The 20,384-nt window shown below is 42.7% G+C and overlaps 1 protein-coding gene across 2 annotated transcripts in view; it reads left to right on the top strand.

Moving 5' to 3' along the window:
* The first annotated feature begins 3,542 nt into the window (after positions 1–3,542).
* LOC143147684 (TOX high mobility group box family member 4) overlaps positions 3,543–20,384 on the top strand; it is a 70,795-nt gene continuing 53,953 nt past the window's right edge. The window contains exons 1-2 of one of the 2 annotated variants that reach the window (XM_076313188.1): positions 3,543–3,639; positions 19,335–19,432. In XM_076313188.1, coding sequence (XP_076169303.1) covers positions 3,558–3,639; positions 19,335–19,432 — 180 coding nt within the window. In that variant the 5' untranslated portion in view covers positions 3,543–3,557. Of the gene's footprint in view, positions 3,640–18,302; positions 19,264–19,334; positions 19,433–20,384 lie in introns of those variants that run through there. The other variant, XM_076313189.1, reaches the window with a different exon arrangement.

Genomic DNA, 20,384 nt, shown 5'->3' on the forward strand with positions numbered 1-20,384 from the left:
TTTGTTACCATCAATGTATTCGGTTCTAACTAAATCAATGCTTTGTTGATACAGTATTTAAACGCGTTCATTGAATATAGGTTTTTATTCACTGTTACAAAATCAAAATACAAATTCTTCTGAAATAGAAAAAATGGCAAGGAATATAGACACTGGTTTAGCAAATTATTTTTTACGACTTAACCTTAAATTCTATTAAAGGTACCACGGACAAGCTTAATTATCACGATACTCCTGAACAGGACAGGACTATCTCGTCGTTCAACAATTTTAAATAAGAAAATCATATCTATTCTTCCGTGTTCACGTATATTGATTCTCGCTATCGCCATGATAGATTCATAACCGTGATCGCAGTAACGCATGAATCGTTCGATCTCGAGTGCAACGTTATATGTATTACACCGTATAATCTAAAAAGTATGTTTAGCAGATAGAGCGGTTTAGATTAAAGGATTATACGTCCCGTTTCTCACACTTATTCCGCTTTCGCTTCTTGTTCGTTCACCGCCCCACGTACTGGATCGGTTTCGCCCGGACTTTGCGTCTTGCGCGAACGACGAATTTGGGGGTTCTCAAACGGAGTTTCGAATGAAATACAGGGGAATCGGGAAATTTGTAACGTTTAGAGATTAGAAATGATAAAGAACAGAGAGAATTGAAAGGGAAATGGTAAAAGTGGGGGTATGAAAGATCGACTTGAGAACGATACGAATGGTGGCTCGGTCGTTGCGTAATCGTCGATGAAGTTGGTGGCGAGATAGAAGGAACGATGGTGACGGTAACGGTAACGGTAACGGTAGCGGTAGTGGCGGTAGTGGCGGCGGCGGCGGCGGCGGCGGCGGCGGCGGCGGCGGTGGTGGCCCAGGCCGACGGCGTGGTCGATGGCGATGGTCGCGTGCTGGTCGCGTGCCGGAGGCGGAGCCAAGCTTCGACTCTCTCGCGTGCCACCTCCACCCTAAAGTTCGCGGTCCCTGTTGCACCCTCTGACACCCTCCCGGCCCAGTACGGCAGGGAGCTCTTCTACTCGACGCGCGACGCCCCTCGGTACTCTTTGGTTCCTCGCGTGTCTCCCCTTCTCTCCACCGGTACCCGAATCTACAGTCGCTTCCTCGTCGGTTATTGATTCCCTCGGGTAGCCGGTCCCGAAAAGGGTGCTAAAATAGGATGAGGACTATCGAAAGAACGGAACCGGGAAGATGCACGGAGAAGAGACTTGGCGATAAATACATACGTGTTTCGAAACGTTGACGCATCTTAGAAGGGGATCGTTATTACTTTTTTCACCGTATCTTCGATAGCCGAATTCTTCCTTCGGAAGTACGCACCCTTTGAACCTGCTCCTGCTTGTAAACGCGACATAATATATTTTGTTCTCCTTCGCTTCGTAGAACTGTTTTCAAATTTGTGTGCTTTTCTGTGTTTTGTTTCGCATTTAGCAGTCCGTTCGATATCATTCAGGTTAGGTTTGAAAGCAGCGATTGACTATACCTTGGCTATACCCTTATATAATATTCTATTTGCAATACGATATGTACACTTTCTTAATTTTCATAGTAACGACATCACTGATATGTGATATGTGGTCTTCCTTTATTTATGTAACCAGTATCGATAAATCGATCGATCGATAAATTTTAGTTAATTTTAAAAGTAGCTTCGATTGTACTTCACCATGGCGCAATATTATGCTATTTCATATGTATAGTATATAATTCGTAGAGGTTTTTAATTTGCGTAATAGAAACGTGATCAATAAATCAATCATTGAGGTTAGATTCAAAAGCAGCCTTTGGTCGTACTTTGCTTTTACGCAATATTGTTCTATTTGATATACGATCTGTACACTTTCTTAATTTGCGTAATAAAGACGTCATCGATCGATCAATCTTTGAGGTTAGATTTAAAAGCAGTCTGGCCGTGTCTCGTCTTTGCGCAATGTTATTCTATTCGATATACATATGATATATACTTTCGTAATTTGTGCAATAAACACGTCATCAATTTAAAAGCAATCTTTGACTGTATCACGGCCTTTTTGCGATATTGTTTTATTTGATATACCATAATAATACGTCTTTATTGCCTTGTACACGAAATGAAATGAAATATTGAGTAAAAAAGAAAACGATGCACAGATTTAAAGATAAGTATGCACTACAGGTACTCGGGGAAGGTAGAATTATGTTATTAACCTAACCTCCATATGATATATACACTTTCTTTATTTACGTAATAACAACGTTGTAATAACAATAATTTGATACTGAGTTTCGTATATTATGTTCGATCGTGCCGCTTCTACTATGTTGCAACCCGCTGCTGTGTCTTTCATCGTTAATTTCAATCTGCGATGCTCATCGTACAACATAATCGTTACAAAACACGTAGCAGTATAAGTCGCGTGTCTCGAAACGCAAAGACACGGCACTTGGGAGACACGAATGCAACGATTCGCTCGCCGTTTCGATCGCCCATAGGAGACCAACGATTTTTCTGGTGTGCGCGCGCGACGAGGAACGTTCTCGGTCGAATAGACGGTTCGCCGACCTGCCGATACGAGCTAAATACGCAATGCGAAAAAACTGTAGCAATCACGAAAATACGTATGAGAACAACGAGAAGGGAACGTCGTTGTAGGTGCGGTTGAGCGATTGAGATCGTGGGTTGCCGATTAAACTCAACGGACAACATTGGCACGATAGATTGAAGACAAGAAAGATTGTCGTCTAGAAAGATGTCGCGCATCGAAGTCGTGCAGCGTGAACGTGTTTTCCTCTAACCTAAAAACACGTTTGTAACGAGTATCCGAACGCGAAGTAAGATCTGTCGAGAGAGCGCAAGACACAATTAACGAAGCTTCCAAAGATGTTGATTTATTAAATTTCCTTGATTTATCCGCGACATTATCCGGCCTTCGGAGTTCTTGTTTGCGCAAACTTGTCGTATCGAGAGCAGCGCTCTTGAATCTCGAAACTTTGTAAACTCCCGTCTCTGTCTTTGTTTCGTCGCTTTAGCCATCCTTTCTTCTTCGTGTAAACTTCTATACCGGTGTCTGCGCATGTATATAAACGCGCTCGCGCTCGCTCTCGCGCACGTATCCCTTTCTATCCATCCAGCCATCCCATCCCCTCCCCCTTCATCTGCCACTTCTTTTTCTTTCGGTTCTCGTCGTTTTTGTTCCGCGTCTCGTTCGTTGCCGTCCGGAGCCGTATTTCCGTGCGATTCAACGGTATAACCTATTTTACTTTCGAAAACTCGACGGATCAATACCAACGGGAATACGACGAAGACGAGCGAGCGGACGGAGAAAATCGCGAAAGAGAAACAACGTACGCGAACGATAACCTTTTTTCGTCCGCGATTCTTTCCGCGAGTATAAAGTGATTTCTGTTCGCGGTGTTAAGCCTGGTCGAATCGATCGGTGGTCAATTGTGTCGAAGGGTCGTTTTGTGGTCGAAAACTCAAAAGTCGCGAATTCGATCGAGCGTGATCGATAAGGATCGAGTGGCGGGTGTAGCGATGGACAGCGTCGGGCAACGTGGAACCAACCAAGTATGCGCGTACCGCGCGGTATCCAAATACTAGCGATCGAATCTTCGAAAAGAGTTTCGGGTTGCGGCACGAGACCGTCAGCTGGTAAGCAGAGCCCATTCGCTTCCTTTTTCTTGGTCTTTTTCCTCACTGGATCTCCCTTCGCGCACCTTCGACGTTCCTTTCTGGACCTTCGGTCTTTTATTCGTTTCTTTTTTTCGTCCGTTCTTTCGGTCGGCCTTTCATTCTCGAGCTACGTTCCACAATTCTCTTCGATTTCGATCCAGTGTCCGTTCACGATACTCGAGCTTACATTTACCCAGTTATTCGGGTTAAGATACGCGAACGATCACGTCAAATAACACGAACATTAAATTTTTATTATTATCGTTAGAAATGAAGTATTCATTGGACTTTCCAGAGCAGTTTTTCTTGTTGAAGCGACTTTACAACAAAAAATCTGCGTTTCGTCTCGTACTTTTGGGATCTCTTCGATAATAATTTTCTAGGTTAAGGAACTACGTGCCCTAGACAGAAAAATTATTCCACGATAAAAGTACGTTGTCGCTAACGAAACAAAGGTGGTCGTCTGTAATAATCGACGCACTTGTGTAAAATAACCGATGTTATTTTACGACCATTTAATTTTTACCTCTGTTGCGTTAATTTCGACGTAGGTGTTTCGACATAGAATCATGTTTGACGAAACGTAGAGTTCTCGTTGTAATATTGTTTTAACGAATAAAAAAGGTACTCTGGAGAGTCTATCGATTATTTTGTTTTCGATACCGTTATTGATTAATGTGTAACGGAGCAAAGGAGAATTATTGTTATTAAAAAGATTAGAGAAGATAACTTTTAAATCTAACCTTATTATTGTTGATCGATCGATAATGTTTTTATTCCGCAAATAAAGAATGTGTATACGTATCGAGTAGAATAATATTGCGCAAAGCACAATATTAGTCAAAGGTTGCTTCTAAATCTAACTACAAAGATGTGAACAATGAAATGTGAAACAGAACAATACGAATAAAATATACAGATGTAGAAAGAGTTATGCGGAGTATTGTTAGACGAGTAGGTTCGCAGGGCATATTTTTTCAAAAGAAGGGAGTTGTAATAATAATATGTTGGGAAAGGAAGCCTGGGATTGAGAAGTATAATAATGCGGAGTAGAAATACAGAGGGGTATCGTATGACGAGCTAATTCGTTCTAAAACCTTGTTTGCTATAGAATGCAATGATATATATATACTTGTATATAGGCACGCGTGCGCGCGTATGTGTGATACGTACTTGAAGATAGTAGATACGTTTTCAGTACGAATAGGTAAAGAAAAGAAAATAAAAACACACACATACACGTATTATAAATTTAATTTATTATACTTAAATTTTGTTCATTGCATATACTTATACACAAATTATTACACGTATAAATTTATGAAAAGAATGATTAAAAAGGAGAAGAATGATTGATGATGACCCCTCTTAGAGAACTGTTCTGTGACAGGTTCGTCTGTTGTAGGTTGTTTGAAAAATATTTTCAAAGGTTTCATCCTGAACTCTTGAATTTTTCAAAAACGTATCATTCCAATCAAAGTATCATTAAAATGATCGAGATCTATTCTGGCAGCGGTAATATCCGGATGATGTTCTTTTACGACGTCGGATAGTCTGTTCCAGCAGGAAAATAATTCTTTAGGGTCTTTTTTTGAAATACCACGACCTTTCTGCCGGTTCTCACCCTCATCCTCGCCACAGAAAGCTTCCTGCTTCTTTGGTGTATCTGCTTTTTCACTGTGCAGTTCTTCTAGCTTTTTGGTTGTCAACTCATCTCTGTGTTTATTCACCAATTTTTTCTTCGTTGTCTTCGTTGATCTCCAAGTCCACATAATTATCCAAACACATAATTTCCTGTGTAACAAGCTGTTCGTCATACAGTTGTAAATTTTTTTAAATTTAATAGACACGTTAGTGATAATTAAAGAAATAGTATTTGCTCGACTCTCCTACGAGTGGAAAAAGTAACGATGTCAAAAGATTTTCTAAATAGTACAATAGGTTGTGGAAGAGGTGTATTAGGTAACAAAAATTGAAAGTTTATGAAACTAAATTAATCTAACAATTCGTCCGTTAAATTAAAAAATGAGTCTGAACTATTATCTACAACTAAACGAATTTTCATAAAATGATTTTTTTTTTAAATAATTTTGAACAATAATGCCAAATACTATAACAAATTCCTCGTCATTAAAGTATATAGGCATCATTTTAGAGACTGATTCTGAAAAGTTGGCGTAAACATATATCTGATATGTTTCCTCACAGAAATTGTACGAAATGAGCACCTTTGATTTAAGTATAGGCTTCTAAACGTCTTATCACAGACCTCCATATTCCTTCAGAGGTACTAGGTATTGTTTGAATTCGCTAACAACTCTCTTCAGGTCCCAATGTTATTATAAGAATCACAGGAAGAGCTCAGTTTATTATAAAAATCACTGGAAGACAAAAACGGCTGTAACCAAGGAGTAAGACCATATCGTACTGAATTTGCCTCTGAAATTATCTCCATATACTTCGAAACACCCTGTATAACTCCTTTATGTACAATTACGTGTGTACGATCGTAAAATTGATTCGATACCTTCGTGGAGAAAAATGAAAATTAACCTGAAAAATAGACCTCTTAAAACACTACTATTTCGTCTGATAGCATTTTTTTTTTTTTTTTTTTGACATAACCAATGTTTTGGAAAATATTCAATTGTCACGCTTTATGCGCCCTACCCTGTGTAATATATACATTCCTCGCGTGTCCATCGAAATTCCCAGTGTGCAAAACAGGGTCTGTCCATTACAGTAGTCAGGACCGAAGGCACCTACCTACTCTTCATCACCTTCCCTTTTTTCCTTTATCTTGTATCTTTCCAATCTTCCTGATATTTCAGTCGCCGTAATTTAAAAATCGACAAGTTACAAACGCGAGATAAAACGTGAAGGACAAATCGTTGCGAAGAGATAAGAGATCGGAATCAAACATTGAGAAGGCCTTCTAAAACAAATTTAAATACACGTTGCAAATAATTTCGGTGAGAATGATTTTATTCTTACAATATATAATAATTATCATGGATCGACCAATGTACAAAACTCCATAATAATCGAAGGGAGGGAAATTACAAGAGTAGGGAACAAAAGGAGGTTTATTCTCTGAATAATGGAGATACAAAATGACGAGGGGTAAATGACCGGGTACAGTGAATCTTCGAATTATATGGATCCGTAGATAGATTATGTTCCATTTATGCTCTTCGGGATATTCTCTACGTGTGCACGTATTCGTATGTGAAATAAAGTCTCCTTTTCTTCCATTTTTTTTTTCACGAAGATCCGTCTGGATCAATTTTCATAAATATGATAGTACTACAAATGTACCGTAGGAAGAAAGAAAGATCAGTCCTAACGGAAAAATCCACGACCGAGTAAAAATTATTCGACTACCGACGGTACCATATTTAAACCGAGTTTGATTTTTCCAGCTTTCTGAAATATTTTCTATTTGTAGGAATTACGCGAATAACTCACTGTACGCGAAAACGGAAGTATAAACAGCACGGTAGAGTATTCTTCTTTCGAAAGAAAAATCCACGAAGTTCCTAGTCGCGGTAGAAAATGCTTCCATTTGTATTTCTCTCGATGCGGAGACACGACGAGTCCTAACGCGACTCCAAAGTGTCCGCGGGGGCATCGATTGGACCACGATATCTCGCGTTAATCGTGCTAATCTTTTCGCGTTCAGCCGCTCGACCGAGAAGCGCTTTGCAGAGCATCGATGCGACCGTGTCGTTGCTTGGTCGGTAACGATGCAAAATTTCTTTTACGAGATTAGACGATGCTCGATTTAACCGTACAGTTCGTTTCACCGAACGCTCCGGTGAAGCGCGATCAGCGTCCTGCGTTGCGACAAACGTACCAGTTTGCTTGACCGCGTGGTACACGCGAGCGCGTCGGTTAAGCTTCCCTTTCAGTGTTCGTTGTTTCGCCGAAAAATCGTAGTATTTATTCGCCGGGAGCAAGCGGCACGGGACCGGGCGCGATATGTAACGTAGAGGGGATACGATCTCCGAGCAATTTTTTCTCGCTTTTTTCTTGCCGCAGACGTAAGTGAGATGGAACGAGAGCGAGCGAAAGGAACCGAAAGCGAACGAGAAACGGTACAAGACGGACGAAGCATTCTTACGTGCGAAGGACGGAAGTATCGGGCGTCCGAGAGACGGAGTGAGAGAAAGTATCGATGCTTCGTCCGTCTCGTACCGTTCTTCGTGTGCCCTCGGTTCCTTTTGCTCGCTCTCGTTCTGTTTCGTTCTCGTGCTTCGCAGGACGCGAGCGAATAAACATCGCATTTCGATCGTGTCGATCCCCGGATGGGAAACGGTGCTCGATCGACGAACGCGTGTCCACGAGAACGAGAAGTCGCTACTGCGACGATGACCTTGACATTGGGCACGTTTAACGGTTGGCATTTGATACGGAACGGCGAAAAAGAAGGAAGGTCGAGTTCTCGTCGACCGAAAGAACGATTCACCGTGGAAGGCGGAGAAATCGATTCGTTTCCGTGAAAAATTATCGGGAAACGAGGATCTCACCGGAGTTCGAGTTTCAGAACGCCACTTTGCCCACACCCCTCCTCCCCCGATTCTGCTTTCTCTCTCTCTCTCTCTCTCTCTCTCTCTCTCTCTCTCTCTCTCTCTCTCTCTCTCTCTCTCTCTCTCTCTCTCTCTCTTTCTTTCTCTCTCTTTGAGCCGTTTTACCCGTCTAGATTGTCATTCTAGCTGCGAGCACGGCGAACGAATTTTATCGTCGACGCGTGAGTTCGACGCGTCGATCTCTCCCGCGGGACACAAAGTCTTTCGAAAATCCGTTGGAAACTTGACCTAGGTCGGCTGACCTGCTCGCTTCCCCGTTCGCGTTCTTCGTCCTTGGAACGTTTACCGCTCGATGCGCACCGACAATGTACAATTTCCGTAGCAGCGTCCACCGCCGGAGAAACACAAGAGAAACGATCCTGTTCGCGTTTCTCTCTCGACCGAAAGGATCGTCGCTCAGCCCACGCAGCTGCGTGTAGATTCCACGACCAGCGTCCACACGCGGTACTCTTACCGTCCTACAGCAGGCATGTCAAACACGCAATCCGAGCCATTAGATTTTGCTACCCGCTCGACCTTTTTCTTGTTTATTAGACGTATCTATTCACTTCGGAAAATTTTTCTTGGGGACGTAAAATATATCTTAGTAACCAGCAGATATTACGTGAACGAAGCAGTACGTAAATTTCAAACGTTGAAATAAAATAAAACTGAACGTTGTACAATGAAACTTTCCCTTTATTAATGTTTTTTTCCTTTTCTTTTTAATATAGATTGTGTTATTGAATTTATTAAATTCCGTATACGGGGATATATTCGTGTTTGCAGTGTTCTAACAAAGAACGATTTGGTAACTTTCTACCGGAAGTGGAGGAATCTGAAACCCCAAACTAGACTGTTGCAAAATAATTATATATCGAGCCACAGTATGTCCGAAAAGACTATTCTATGGTATTTCTTTAGAATTTCTGACACAAATTCGTGTCGATTGAAGACAACCTACGAGGAAGGTAGGTGAATTTTGATCGTTGGCATATTTTCACTTTGTTCGAATTTATATACATCTCTTAGGTTTTTATTGACTTGGGACACAGGTCTGACAACCTAAGGGAGAGGGCTGTAGGTGAAATTTGATCACTGTAAACTTTCCAGCTTACTGGATCTGGTATACACGTTAGTGTCAATGTCCTTTAAGAATGCTTTGAAGGCGAATAGCTTCTCCCTTATTTGGCTTACAAAAGATTTATGACTGACTGAGGGCTGAACTCTATCACAGAACACGGCCAGGCGGTCACCCTGGTAATGGCAAATGTCTCGAAATCACATAGCCAATCGAGTGTCGTATGATGAATAGTTTGGAGTAGCCTTAGAAGTTTGGAGGAAGAAACTCGATATTGCATTGCCCAAAGAATGATAATAAGGTCCCTAGGGATTTGATCACGTAACAGGCAAGGTTTTTGACGCCTTCTGGTAGGAGATTTGTCAGAAATCGTATCACACTTCCTTCAGAATCTTCGAATCGAGACAATATCGTCTTTCAAGTTGTCACAAGTTCGCAATTCAACCACGACAATCTGACAGAAGGTGGGTGAAATTCGATTACTGTTAGCTTTCCTCGTTCCCTCGATATTGTATAAAATATTGCCTATGGGGCTCTTGCAAACTCGGAACCGATGTGTGACAACTTTTGAGACACGTGGATAAAATCATTCGTATCATCAGCTTCCAGTTCGTTCAATTTTACACGGTTTGTATCGTTCTCTAAAATTCTCACAGATGCGTAAACGGTCTCACCGCTGTTTCCTCGTATCGTCTGTCCAGTTGTCGCAAACTTCTTCGTGCGACAATTTCTCAGACACGTGGTTAAATTTCGACGCCAGCCTTACAGTTTGTTCAATCTTGTGTACAGTACAGCTTTCCGAGGTTCTCGCAGGCTCGGGACTCTACCGCGATAACCCGAGGGACAGGTAGATGAACAGTGTACGTCTCCGTTATTTCCTCAGTTCGCCCGACTTTCCACGCGTCCGAGACGCGCGGCAAGGAACCGGCGAGAACGCGACACAATGAACCAACGCGATTGGGGGGGGGGGAATAACTCGGTGACAATACGAGAGGGATCCACCCGTGTACTGCCTATCATAACCCGTCCAGGGTGGACTATGTAGTTAGGTTTCGCGGACGACTGTACTGGAGCTGGAAAATCCATTTCGTTTTAAGTTTACGTTGAAATTGAATGTTTTGTAGCTGTGTGTCGAGTCGGGTGAAAGGTAGCTGGCAGAAGTGGCGCGACGTGGGTGGGTGGGTAGGTGGTGGGCGGTTAGGAGGAAGGGTGGGACGTAGGGAGGGAGGGGGTGGCCGAGGGGAGTAAGGGGAGAGGAGTTTGTCGGAGCGAGGAGGGCCGAGGGCCGCGGGTGAACGGGTGAATGGTACGGTCAGGAAGGGATGGAAGTCACCCGGAGGAGAGACGATGCGCGAGGTGTGTTCCACGGAGGGTAGATCTGGGTTCGAGGGACAGGGCTCGCTTCACGGCGGTACCGGAATACGAAGTACGGAATACGAAGACTGATCTGCGGAGGGGGGAAGGGGAGGGGGTGGGGGTAGTATAGGGTGGGAGGGGGGGTTAGGCGGTCGTATTCCGACCACCCCCTTCTCTAAATCACGTTTATCAGAGACGGATGGCGAGCGGCGCGATGCAGTATCGAAGGAGGTGCGGCCAACCGGGGCAAGGGGGGAAGGGGTAGGGAGGCACACACCATACACAGCGAGAGGAAGGATAGGACGGGAGAGAGAGAGAGAATGAGTGCTGCTCGCGAGCAGGAAAAGGGAGGGGGCGGGCGGGCGAGTTGGGCGTCCGGGTGGGTCGGGAGGGGGAGCAGTGAGCGAGCGAGTTGATAAGTTGTCGAGTAGCGGAGCGCGGAGCCGCGAGGCGCGAGTCGCGAGGTGCGATGCGCGAGGCAAGAGGCAAGAGGCACGAGGCCGAGTACGAGAAGGGTGAAGAAGGGAAAGAAGGGAGTGGAAGCGGCGGTACACGCGGATATTGATTCCCGTGGGATATGCGCGCGCTCGACGAGACTCGGAAATCTAAACGTATGTACGATGCTTTGGCAGACACGCCGCGGAGATATATGCGTCGTGCGACATATAACTCGCGGGATACCTCGATTCGTCCAGAGGACGAGGAGGCGAGGAGGAGGCAAGTCGGATACGACCAAACGGAGGTTGTTGCGCCGTGCAGGACCGGGGAAACGAAGGATAGTTTCGGTGGACTACAAATTGTAAAGTAGATGTCGGATCGATGCCGTTGTAATAAATTTTTGCAAACATTCGGCTGCTCCCGTGGGCTCGCTGGGTGTCCGTCTTACCGACGGGTCTCATTCACTGGACGAAACGTCTTGATTTTGTAACAATTTTCCGATCCACGTTCCCAAAGTGGAAATTTTTTTCTTTTTTTTTTTCTGTACCGGAAGCCTATTTTCTCGCGGCGGCACCTCCCATATTCGCCGCTAGAGGGAAGCTCGACCGCTGACCGTTTCCCGCAAGTCCCCGTATCGGCTCCGATCGGTATATATACGATCCTCGCCGATCTCTCAATATCCCGGCGTGCAACGCAGAGCTTGCTAGGATGCCTTACTGATGAGTTCACTTAGCAGGCACGGGACGAAACCGTGTTTCTCCTTTCCTGTTCCTATTTTCACTCACACACTCTTAGTAGAAAACCGCCACATTCCTTTCTCTGAGGTTATATATATATATAATATATTCTTCTTATCGCAAATATTCTTTGTTCTTACGTCGAATAATAAAAAACTAAATCTTCAGTTTCAAACGAAAAAAATTTTGTCGATTAGTCGGTCCGTAGCCCCTCTTGAGGAGCACTCGAATCCTAGAAAACGTTACACGTGTTCAAAACTCGCTCGAACCGCGAGTAGTCAAGTAGATGTTTGCAGCCGCACAAAGATAGGAAATGAGAGACCCCAAAGTCCACGTATGTGTGTCAGGGACGATACTCTCTTTAATGTTCGTATAAATAGACGAAGAACCGTAGATCGGTGTCTCGTATTTAGGTGCTGCGACACACACTCTCTCATTCCTTGCAGCATTCGGTTAAGCCTATTTGGTACAGTTTATTAGTACACGCTTAAAAGCACGCGGTAGATTAAATCAAGTTACTACGAGTGTGGTGTGGTCTGTGGCTGACGGTTCACCCAACCGAACGGTTGCAGCGAACGCGTTACGATACTAAACCGTGAACGCGAGAGAGCGTTAAGGGGTGTAGACGAATGAAGTATTTGTGGCTCGCTGGACGAAACGAGTTGAGAGTCAGAGAACCGTAGATAAGAAAGGTAATAAGAAGGTTGCGAAAGTGGTCACGCGAGCGAGGCGGCGCATTCGGTGAAAAACGAAACGCTGGACTACTAGGTGTCGCGATCTCCGAGGATGTGACAAATAGAGAAGGAGAGAGAAAAAATATTGTCTAACAAGGAACACCGATCGATGACGTGTTCTTTGGAGATGATGAAAACTCTCTTCCAAGTTGAAATATCCGTTTAGTTGAAAATTGTAAAAATAGGAAATAATGTTAAATAAGTGTTCAGTGAATGAAAAACCAAATAAAGGTAGCCAACGTAGATGGGGCAATTATATATTTATGTAGAAGCAATTCGATCGAAGAGAGGTTATGAAATTTTTATTCAATGTTTTTTTCTTTTTCCACTCACAATTGCTCGTCAGAAACCGACTGATCTTTTTTATGGTGCACCATTCTCTGGTATCTTGGTTGGTTTTTGATACTTTTCAGGTTTCATTGAAATTCGAAATTGTCAATTGAATACGTACGTACATAAAATATTGTATAGGGAGAAAAAGATCAGACGTGGGGAAAAAAGTGGAGTCGTATCGGATCAGACCTTTTAGTCAGCCATCGTAAGGTCTGCGACTAAGGATAGGTCAGGATTGAACGAGCGCTTTTTAGGTGAAACCAGGCTTAAAGTATTGGAATCAACGAGTACGAACGAACCTTTTGAATATTGGACGCCAATACTCGACTGTTTTTTATAAAATAATTTTAAATGTTGAAATTTGAAAGTCGTTTTCGTTCGATTTGATTTTTCTTCCAAATTATGGATCCCGACGAACGGAACGAGAATGTCGTGTGTTTTTGCTATAGAATCTATAATATAATTTGCCCGATAAATTGAATATTCTATGAAAGGCTGCGGTAGCTGCAAGATAAGCGTGCTAGACCGTAATCTGAAAGATCTCAGGCTCGAATTCTTTGGGCGAAGAGTATACCATGGAACCGGAGAGGATTGTCCCTGAATAAAATTCAAATTTAGCGCGTAAATTTTTTGAAAAAGATTTCGCTATTGATACAAAAATTCGTATCGCACGAACTAACGATCAAAATTATTATTAGCGTGAAAACACATTTTACGAACATTTTTATGGGGAATCTTTATTGCAATACTTTGATCTTCTTTTTCGTTTATTTATATTTTTGTGATTAAAATATTTCTATAGCGAAAAAAATCAAATTTCAAACTCGATAAAATGCCATTTATGTCCTGTTTCTAACAATATCTATATTTGCGTGCAATATTCGTAACTGTTGTTTATAATTAATATTTTCGCGAAAAATATATTCGTATAGAAACAAGTTTCTTTCGAATAGAATTAAAAAACGCACAAGAGTGCATTTCTTTCGTCAAGATTTACAATCTGGAAAGAAACAAAGTCGATCCAACGACTTCCAAATTTTTTTTATAGTTTTAATATAGTCCACGTTTTAAGCCCAATTTTTAGTTTTTTTATAGTCCACGTTTTAAGCCCAGTTTCGTCCAAAAAGTATTCACCCTAATCTTGACCTCCCCTTATGAGCAAAAATTGCTCGACATTATCCATATTCCCCTTACTCGTGGTACCATGTTCCCCTTATCAGGGGACTGATCTTTCTTTCTCTTTGCAGTACCTATACAGAGTGTGCCGTAACATGTGGGACCCATTGCAACGACGAGGACCCTAAAACAATGAAAAGAGTTCGTTCAAATATGCCCCCTATTTGACCTTGCCCCAAAGTTATAACCGCTTTTGTGCCTCCCGCAATTCTTAATCACAACCTAGACTGCTGTGACTGATTTTATCAAAATGAACACGATGCTCCAAACCTCACTTACTATTAATATTATTTTCTCTCACATGTGATATTCTTTAGTGTTTAGGTAAAGATACTTAATTACAACCTAGACTGCTGTGACTTTTTTTATTATTATTATTATTTTCTTCCACATGTAATATTCTTCAGTTTTTAGGTAGCAATTCTTAATCACAACTTAGGTTGCTGTGACTGATTCTACTTGACAGTTTATATACAATGCTCTATCGACTTGAAACCTCAGTTAATATTATTACCATTATTTTGTATTACTTGTAATATTCCACAATCGAGTCTAACGACAACAATTCAGTACCAACGTAATGGTCAGTATCAACAATTGGAATAGTTACTAAGTACAAATGTTCACTTTCTATAAAAGTGTAAGTAACTCAAAGAGACCAAATTAATTACACTATAATAATCTAATAATAATAATCTAATCCTACGTCAATTCCTCGAGAATCTTTTTCAAAGTACCATCAGGTTGCCCTCTAGACGTCCATCGAGGTCTTGTCATGGTCAAAGTTGACTATAACATAACCATTTCGAACACTTTGTACAAAGGTAAGCAACGCGTGAAGGTCAAACAGGGTACACGTCTGTACAAACTCATTCCGTTGTTCTAAGGCGCGTGTAAATCCCCTCTGAAAAAACCTACGGTCCGTAGAGTGCACGTAAAATTCGCCTCGAACGCATCGACGCATCTATCCAGGTGATTCGACAGGTCTGGTCGGTGTCGTTGCAACGATAACAACGACGCGACGCCACAGCGAGGTCTATGCCAATAGCCAGATTCGCTCGGCCCGATATCCGCGTCACCACTACAAACCAACCAGCTCCGATACCCACCGTCCCGAAATCACTACCACTATCTACCACTGCTTACCATTACCTACCACTACATTCCACTACCTACCGCTACCTACCGCTACTTACCACTACCGTTACCACAGCTGACGCCACCACCGAGACCTACGGGCGACTTTCATGAATGAAACCCACGTGGATCGCACGTGACCGTTCGCGTCGAAACCGTAATTTCTAACTTTCGTCCTCGGAACGATCTTCCTGGGGATTCGTCGCGAGACTGGTCTGCCGTGACGGGGCCGAGAAACGGGGAAGCCGAGTGCCGTTTGTCCCGACACGGGGCAGTCCCTTTTCCCACTTTCCCGTCTCTCTTGGTACACACTCGCGGAATTTGTCTCGAGTTTTGTAGCCAGAGAGATTTTTTTTCGCTGAAAAGCAAAGGAATTTTTTTTACTGCGTTGGATGCAATCGAACGCGTTCATCTTGTTTACGTATTTGGACGTGTTGGAGATGGAACAACGAAATTGTTAACGACAAATGGGGAAATAATAGAAATTGAAATTATCAGTAGGGGAGTAAAAAAATAATAGAAATTTAATATTGTTAATTTGACCACGTTGAGTTTACTCTGTCGAAATTAATATTATTAATAGTGAATAATGAAAAGTAAAATACTGAAATTGTTAACAGAATGGGAAAAAATAGAAACTGAAATTATCAATAGGGGAGTAAAAAAAGAATAGAAATTTAACATTATTAATTTTGTCCAGTTAAATTTACTCTGTTCAGATTAAAACTATCAACAGCAAATGAGAAAAAATATAAATTAAAATTGTTAATAGCTAATAGGAAGAAATAGAATATTGACATTATTAATTTCACTTTGTTATAAACGAATGCGATTTCTTTGTTTATGTTCATGAATAAAGAATATTTACAAAAAAAATAGAGTATTAAAATTATTAATAATTAATCCGAAAAAATAGAATATTAACATCATCAATTTTACTCTATTAGATATAACCGGATGCATTTGCCTCGTTCGCGCCACTAGATGGAAAATGTTAAATTATGCTCCTGTAGCAAAGAAAAAGGAATATTGAAATTATTAATAATAGATCAGCAAAAAATAGGAATTAATATTATTAACGACGGCTGAGAAAAAGCAGAATATTAAGATTATTAACGATTAATGGAGTAACGTTAACGTATAATGGAAAATTAAATAATTTGTCCAATTGAAGAAACTTCACGTGTCCCATTTTGTTCGATACCCCTAGGCAATCGTCTAGATTTGCCTGTACGTAGATTCGGCATTGGATATAATCGATAACAGTGAAAAATAAGTAATCTCGTCGGAGAATTCGGAATAGTATGTATATTTTATCAAGCAGATATTTTAATTTTAAATTTTAACGTTTTGTCTCTATGGTTTGCTGGACTTCTTGAGGTGTTTGTAATTGAAATTAGGAAACACTGGAAAACAAGTGTTTTAAACAAAAAAAAGGAATTTTTCACACGCGGTAAACAAACTAATATTGTCACGAATAAAACCAAATGGTCAAAATGTAATAAAGGTTTCGACGAAGGCAAAATTTCAAAATTCAGAAAATTCCACTACTTTGATAAAACATATTCAATTTTGCAATATTTTCCTTTCTTCCAAGTCGGTCAGGAAATTAAAATATTCAACATTTTGGTGATTCAATCTTTACATAAATGTTTTTTCTACGACATTTTCGAATTTCAAATCAAACAACAATGTAACTTTTAAGATACTATAAAAAGACTCTAATGTATCGGTGTACAACGTTATTAATTTATTTTATTTATTTAATGTCTTCAATGGGCAAAAAAATTGTACAGATAAACAAAGAAATTATTCTCCTTTTTCGTATTTCAGTTTTATTTTTAATGTTGAAAGTTTCATCATGCATATTCTAATATTTTATAACTTACAATTCGCCATGGTAGTAACATTTCTAACCTTGTAAAAATTCATGAATTCTATCCAGGTTTATTTTCTTTAACATTTCATGGAATCCATGTGCGAGTGACATGGCAGTCAATGTGTTAACCCCACAACACGCCACTTTTTAAATTTTACTGCAATTCTCTTTATCTGTAGGAAAATGGTAGAAGAAATACAAAATAAGTAATACAAAGATCATTATTAATCTTTCAATTATTTTTTATTTAAAACAAACGATATACACTTGTCTCGATCTATGACAAACTTTATGTGCAATTTCAGCCTACAATTATAATTATTAATAGAAGCAATAAAAAGCCGACAATTCTGTTGCGGTGGTCCTGTCGATTAATTTTCACCTGGCAAAACTTCAATCGCAGTTGCAATCCTATCATAGGCAAAATAAAGAAATTTTTTATCGATAAAACAAGAATTCATTTTAATAAGAATTTTAAAAACAAGAATATATCCCAATGGCACAGTATTCTATAAATAAGAAGCTTCCACAATTTGAACAAAATAAATTATGGTACAAATGTACACACGTTCTACAACTGTACCTTCGCTTCCAATACAAACTTACGTTATCAATATCGTCTAGTGTCTATTCAATCGTAAAATTGATCATCACTTTAAACAATCTCCGTGATATTTAAAAAGGATCCAAAACTTTAAGGTTCGAAAACATTAATTGTTTGCCCGTTAAGACTAATAAACGGTTTAATTTTTCAAGCGAAAATAAACATAAAAACGTGCCATTATGTTCATACGTTTCGTTTATTTTTATTCCTGGCGCAATAGTAGTCTCGAATAGACGAAGGGGTACGCGAGATCTGCATGGAGAGAAAGAGAGACCGTGGCCCGTTACCACTACCAGTGTCACCGTCACCACCACCTCCGTCTCCGCCACCTCCACCGACCATTGCGCGCTCCCCCCCACCCCACCTCTACCAGTATCACAACCACCACCACCAACAGCATGTCCGACGTTGACGCCGGCGGCGGCGGCGGCGGCGGCGGCGGTGGCGGTGGCGGCGGTGGAGGCGGTGGAGGCGGCAGCGGCACCACACAGACGTCACAAACGTCCTCGTTGCTTTCGCTCTCAGCGTCGACGTTGCCGTTGCCGTTGCCGGTACCGGTGCGCAGTCGGTGGTCGCGGTCGGTGTTAGGTGGTTAGAAGGAAACAGATTTGGCAGTGGAGCAGCGACGCCTGCGGACGATAAACGCGGTTCGTCCACGTGCTCCGGCTTAGACGCCGACGGGTGGAGGGAGGCGCGGAAAACCGGTATTCTAACGGCCGTGATCGTGGGATCTCGATTTCGCTTGGGATTTCGGTCGGTGCCGGATTCTGAAAACCAGTCACGCGTGCACAAGGAACCGGCTGACGGGTGACGTAAACGCGTTAAGCGACGAGCAGAGGACGTTAGGCTCCCCCCCCCCCCCCCCCCCCACTCCTGCACGCGAGTCGCAGTCGTGTTTTTCCGCGTTTTTCGCCGCCGGCCATGTATACCGCGCGCGACCCCGTTTCGTGCCCGAACACGCGACGGAACACGTTGAAACACCCCGAGAGTCTAGCCGTTGGAAAATGAGTCTCGTGGCCGTCGACAAAGTGGTGTCGTAAGAGGATCGGGAAGAGGGTGGTCCGTTGCGCGATGGAAGACCGAAAGAACCGGCAGTACGCTCGCGACGCGTTCGACTGAGCGGAGAGGAGAGATTCGTTACGGGGCAGACGAGTGAATCGTATTCGTGAACGGATCGGTGCTTTTACGGAGTGGCGAGAGTCATCTTGCGTCGCGATAACCACGGATAATCGCAAGAGAAGTACACGCGTGAATCGTACGACGCGTTTAATCGTAGCTGGTTCGGCCGGTATCAAGGCGAGCGAGATCACGCGCGCCCCTAATCGATCGGTTGTATCGATCCGCGGCTCCGTGGGCCGAACGTTCGCGGTCGATTCGCGAAAGAAGAGCCGTGTGCCGGTTCGACACGCATCGCGGGACGCGTATCGACGAGGGCACGCGTAACTAATAAAAGGGGAAGCTGGTGAACCCGGCTGGCAGGAGCTGTAAGGTGACCCCACGGCAGAAGTCGCGAGACGATGAGCGACGGCATAGTCGGTGCAATCGCGATCAGTTTGTTCGGTAACTGGCTCGCCACGAGACTCGTCGCGTGACTCGACTGGCGATTTTCACTGACGGAAGCCTCGTTCCAGGCAGCGACAAGAAACGTCGGGACAGCATGGACGCCGGTTACACGATTCTTGGCAACGACATCGACGTCTGCAGAATGTTCGACCAATTCTCTTACAAGGTCAGTCTTTCCTAACGTGACGTTTCTTATTTTTATTTGTCGCGTAAACACGGGTGAAACACGGTAAACGACGAAGAACGAATTTCTACGATTTCCCGAAACAAGAACGCGTTCTCTGTCCGCATCGTGTCTCGTTGCTCGATGCATGGTGTAGCGTACCGCGTCGCGAAAATGTTTCGGTTTTTGAGAAGAAGCGCGGCTGCGAATCGACTACGCGAGAGAAAAAGAGAGTCGACGAAGCGAGCCTTTCGTCCTCGACGCTATTATCGCGATTGGGCCTTCGATTCGTTTTCCGAATACGATTTCGATGTTACAAACATTTATTATTATTTTATTAATTTGAGGACAGTTTTACAGAATTCCGACATCTTTTCAGTCAAATCGTAACATTCCGCGTTTTGTTTGTCAATGTCTCGTTGACTGGCCATCGGAATATGCACGTCTTTTCTCCATATTTATGAACTTCGGATTCCGTTTGTTCCGCGGATACGGAACCGAGACACCGGACCGGGTATCGGCCGTAACCTCTCTCTTACGTAGCAAAGAGTCACGTGCCCCTTTATTCCCACTCGGTCGGATATTTCAGCATTTCGTTCGATTCTCTCCACGGTCGGAAACAAAATAAAAGGCGAACGTGCTACAAGGTGGACGGGTCTCCATAAAAGAATGAATAAACGTAGATTGAAAACGAGCCGAAAAAAGCGTGCACGTTCTACGTATCGCCAACCGAGCACGTAGGCCGACGACTGGCATTTCCACATTTGCACTATACGTGTCGCGTCGGGGCAAAAATTGAAATCCGCGATCGCGAGCTCGAGTTTGAACGCGAGCGCGCAATGTAAATTCGCTCTAACGAACACCGGTAATTGAATTCGCTTATCGTGTCGCGTTCGGCTAGGCGCGCGCACTGCTGAATGAAAACAAAACGTTCGTCTTCTTCTCTTCGTTACGC

Source organism: Ptiloglossa arizonensis, chromosome 5 (assembly GCF_051014685.1).
Source record: "Ptiloglossa arizonensis isolate GNS036 chromosome 5, iyPtiAriz1_principal, whole genome shotgun sequence".
Taxonomy (NCBI): domain Eukaryota; kingdom Metazoa; phylum Arthropoda; class Insecta; order Hymenoptera; family Colletidae; genus Ptiloglossa; species Ptiloglossa arizonensis.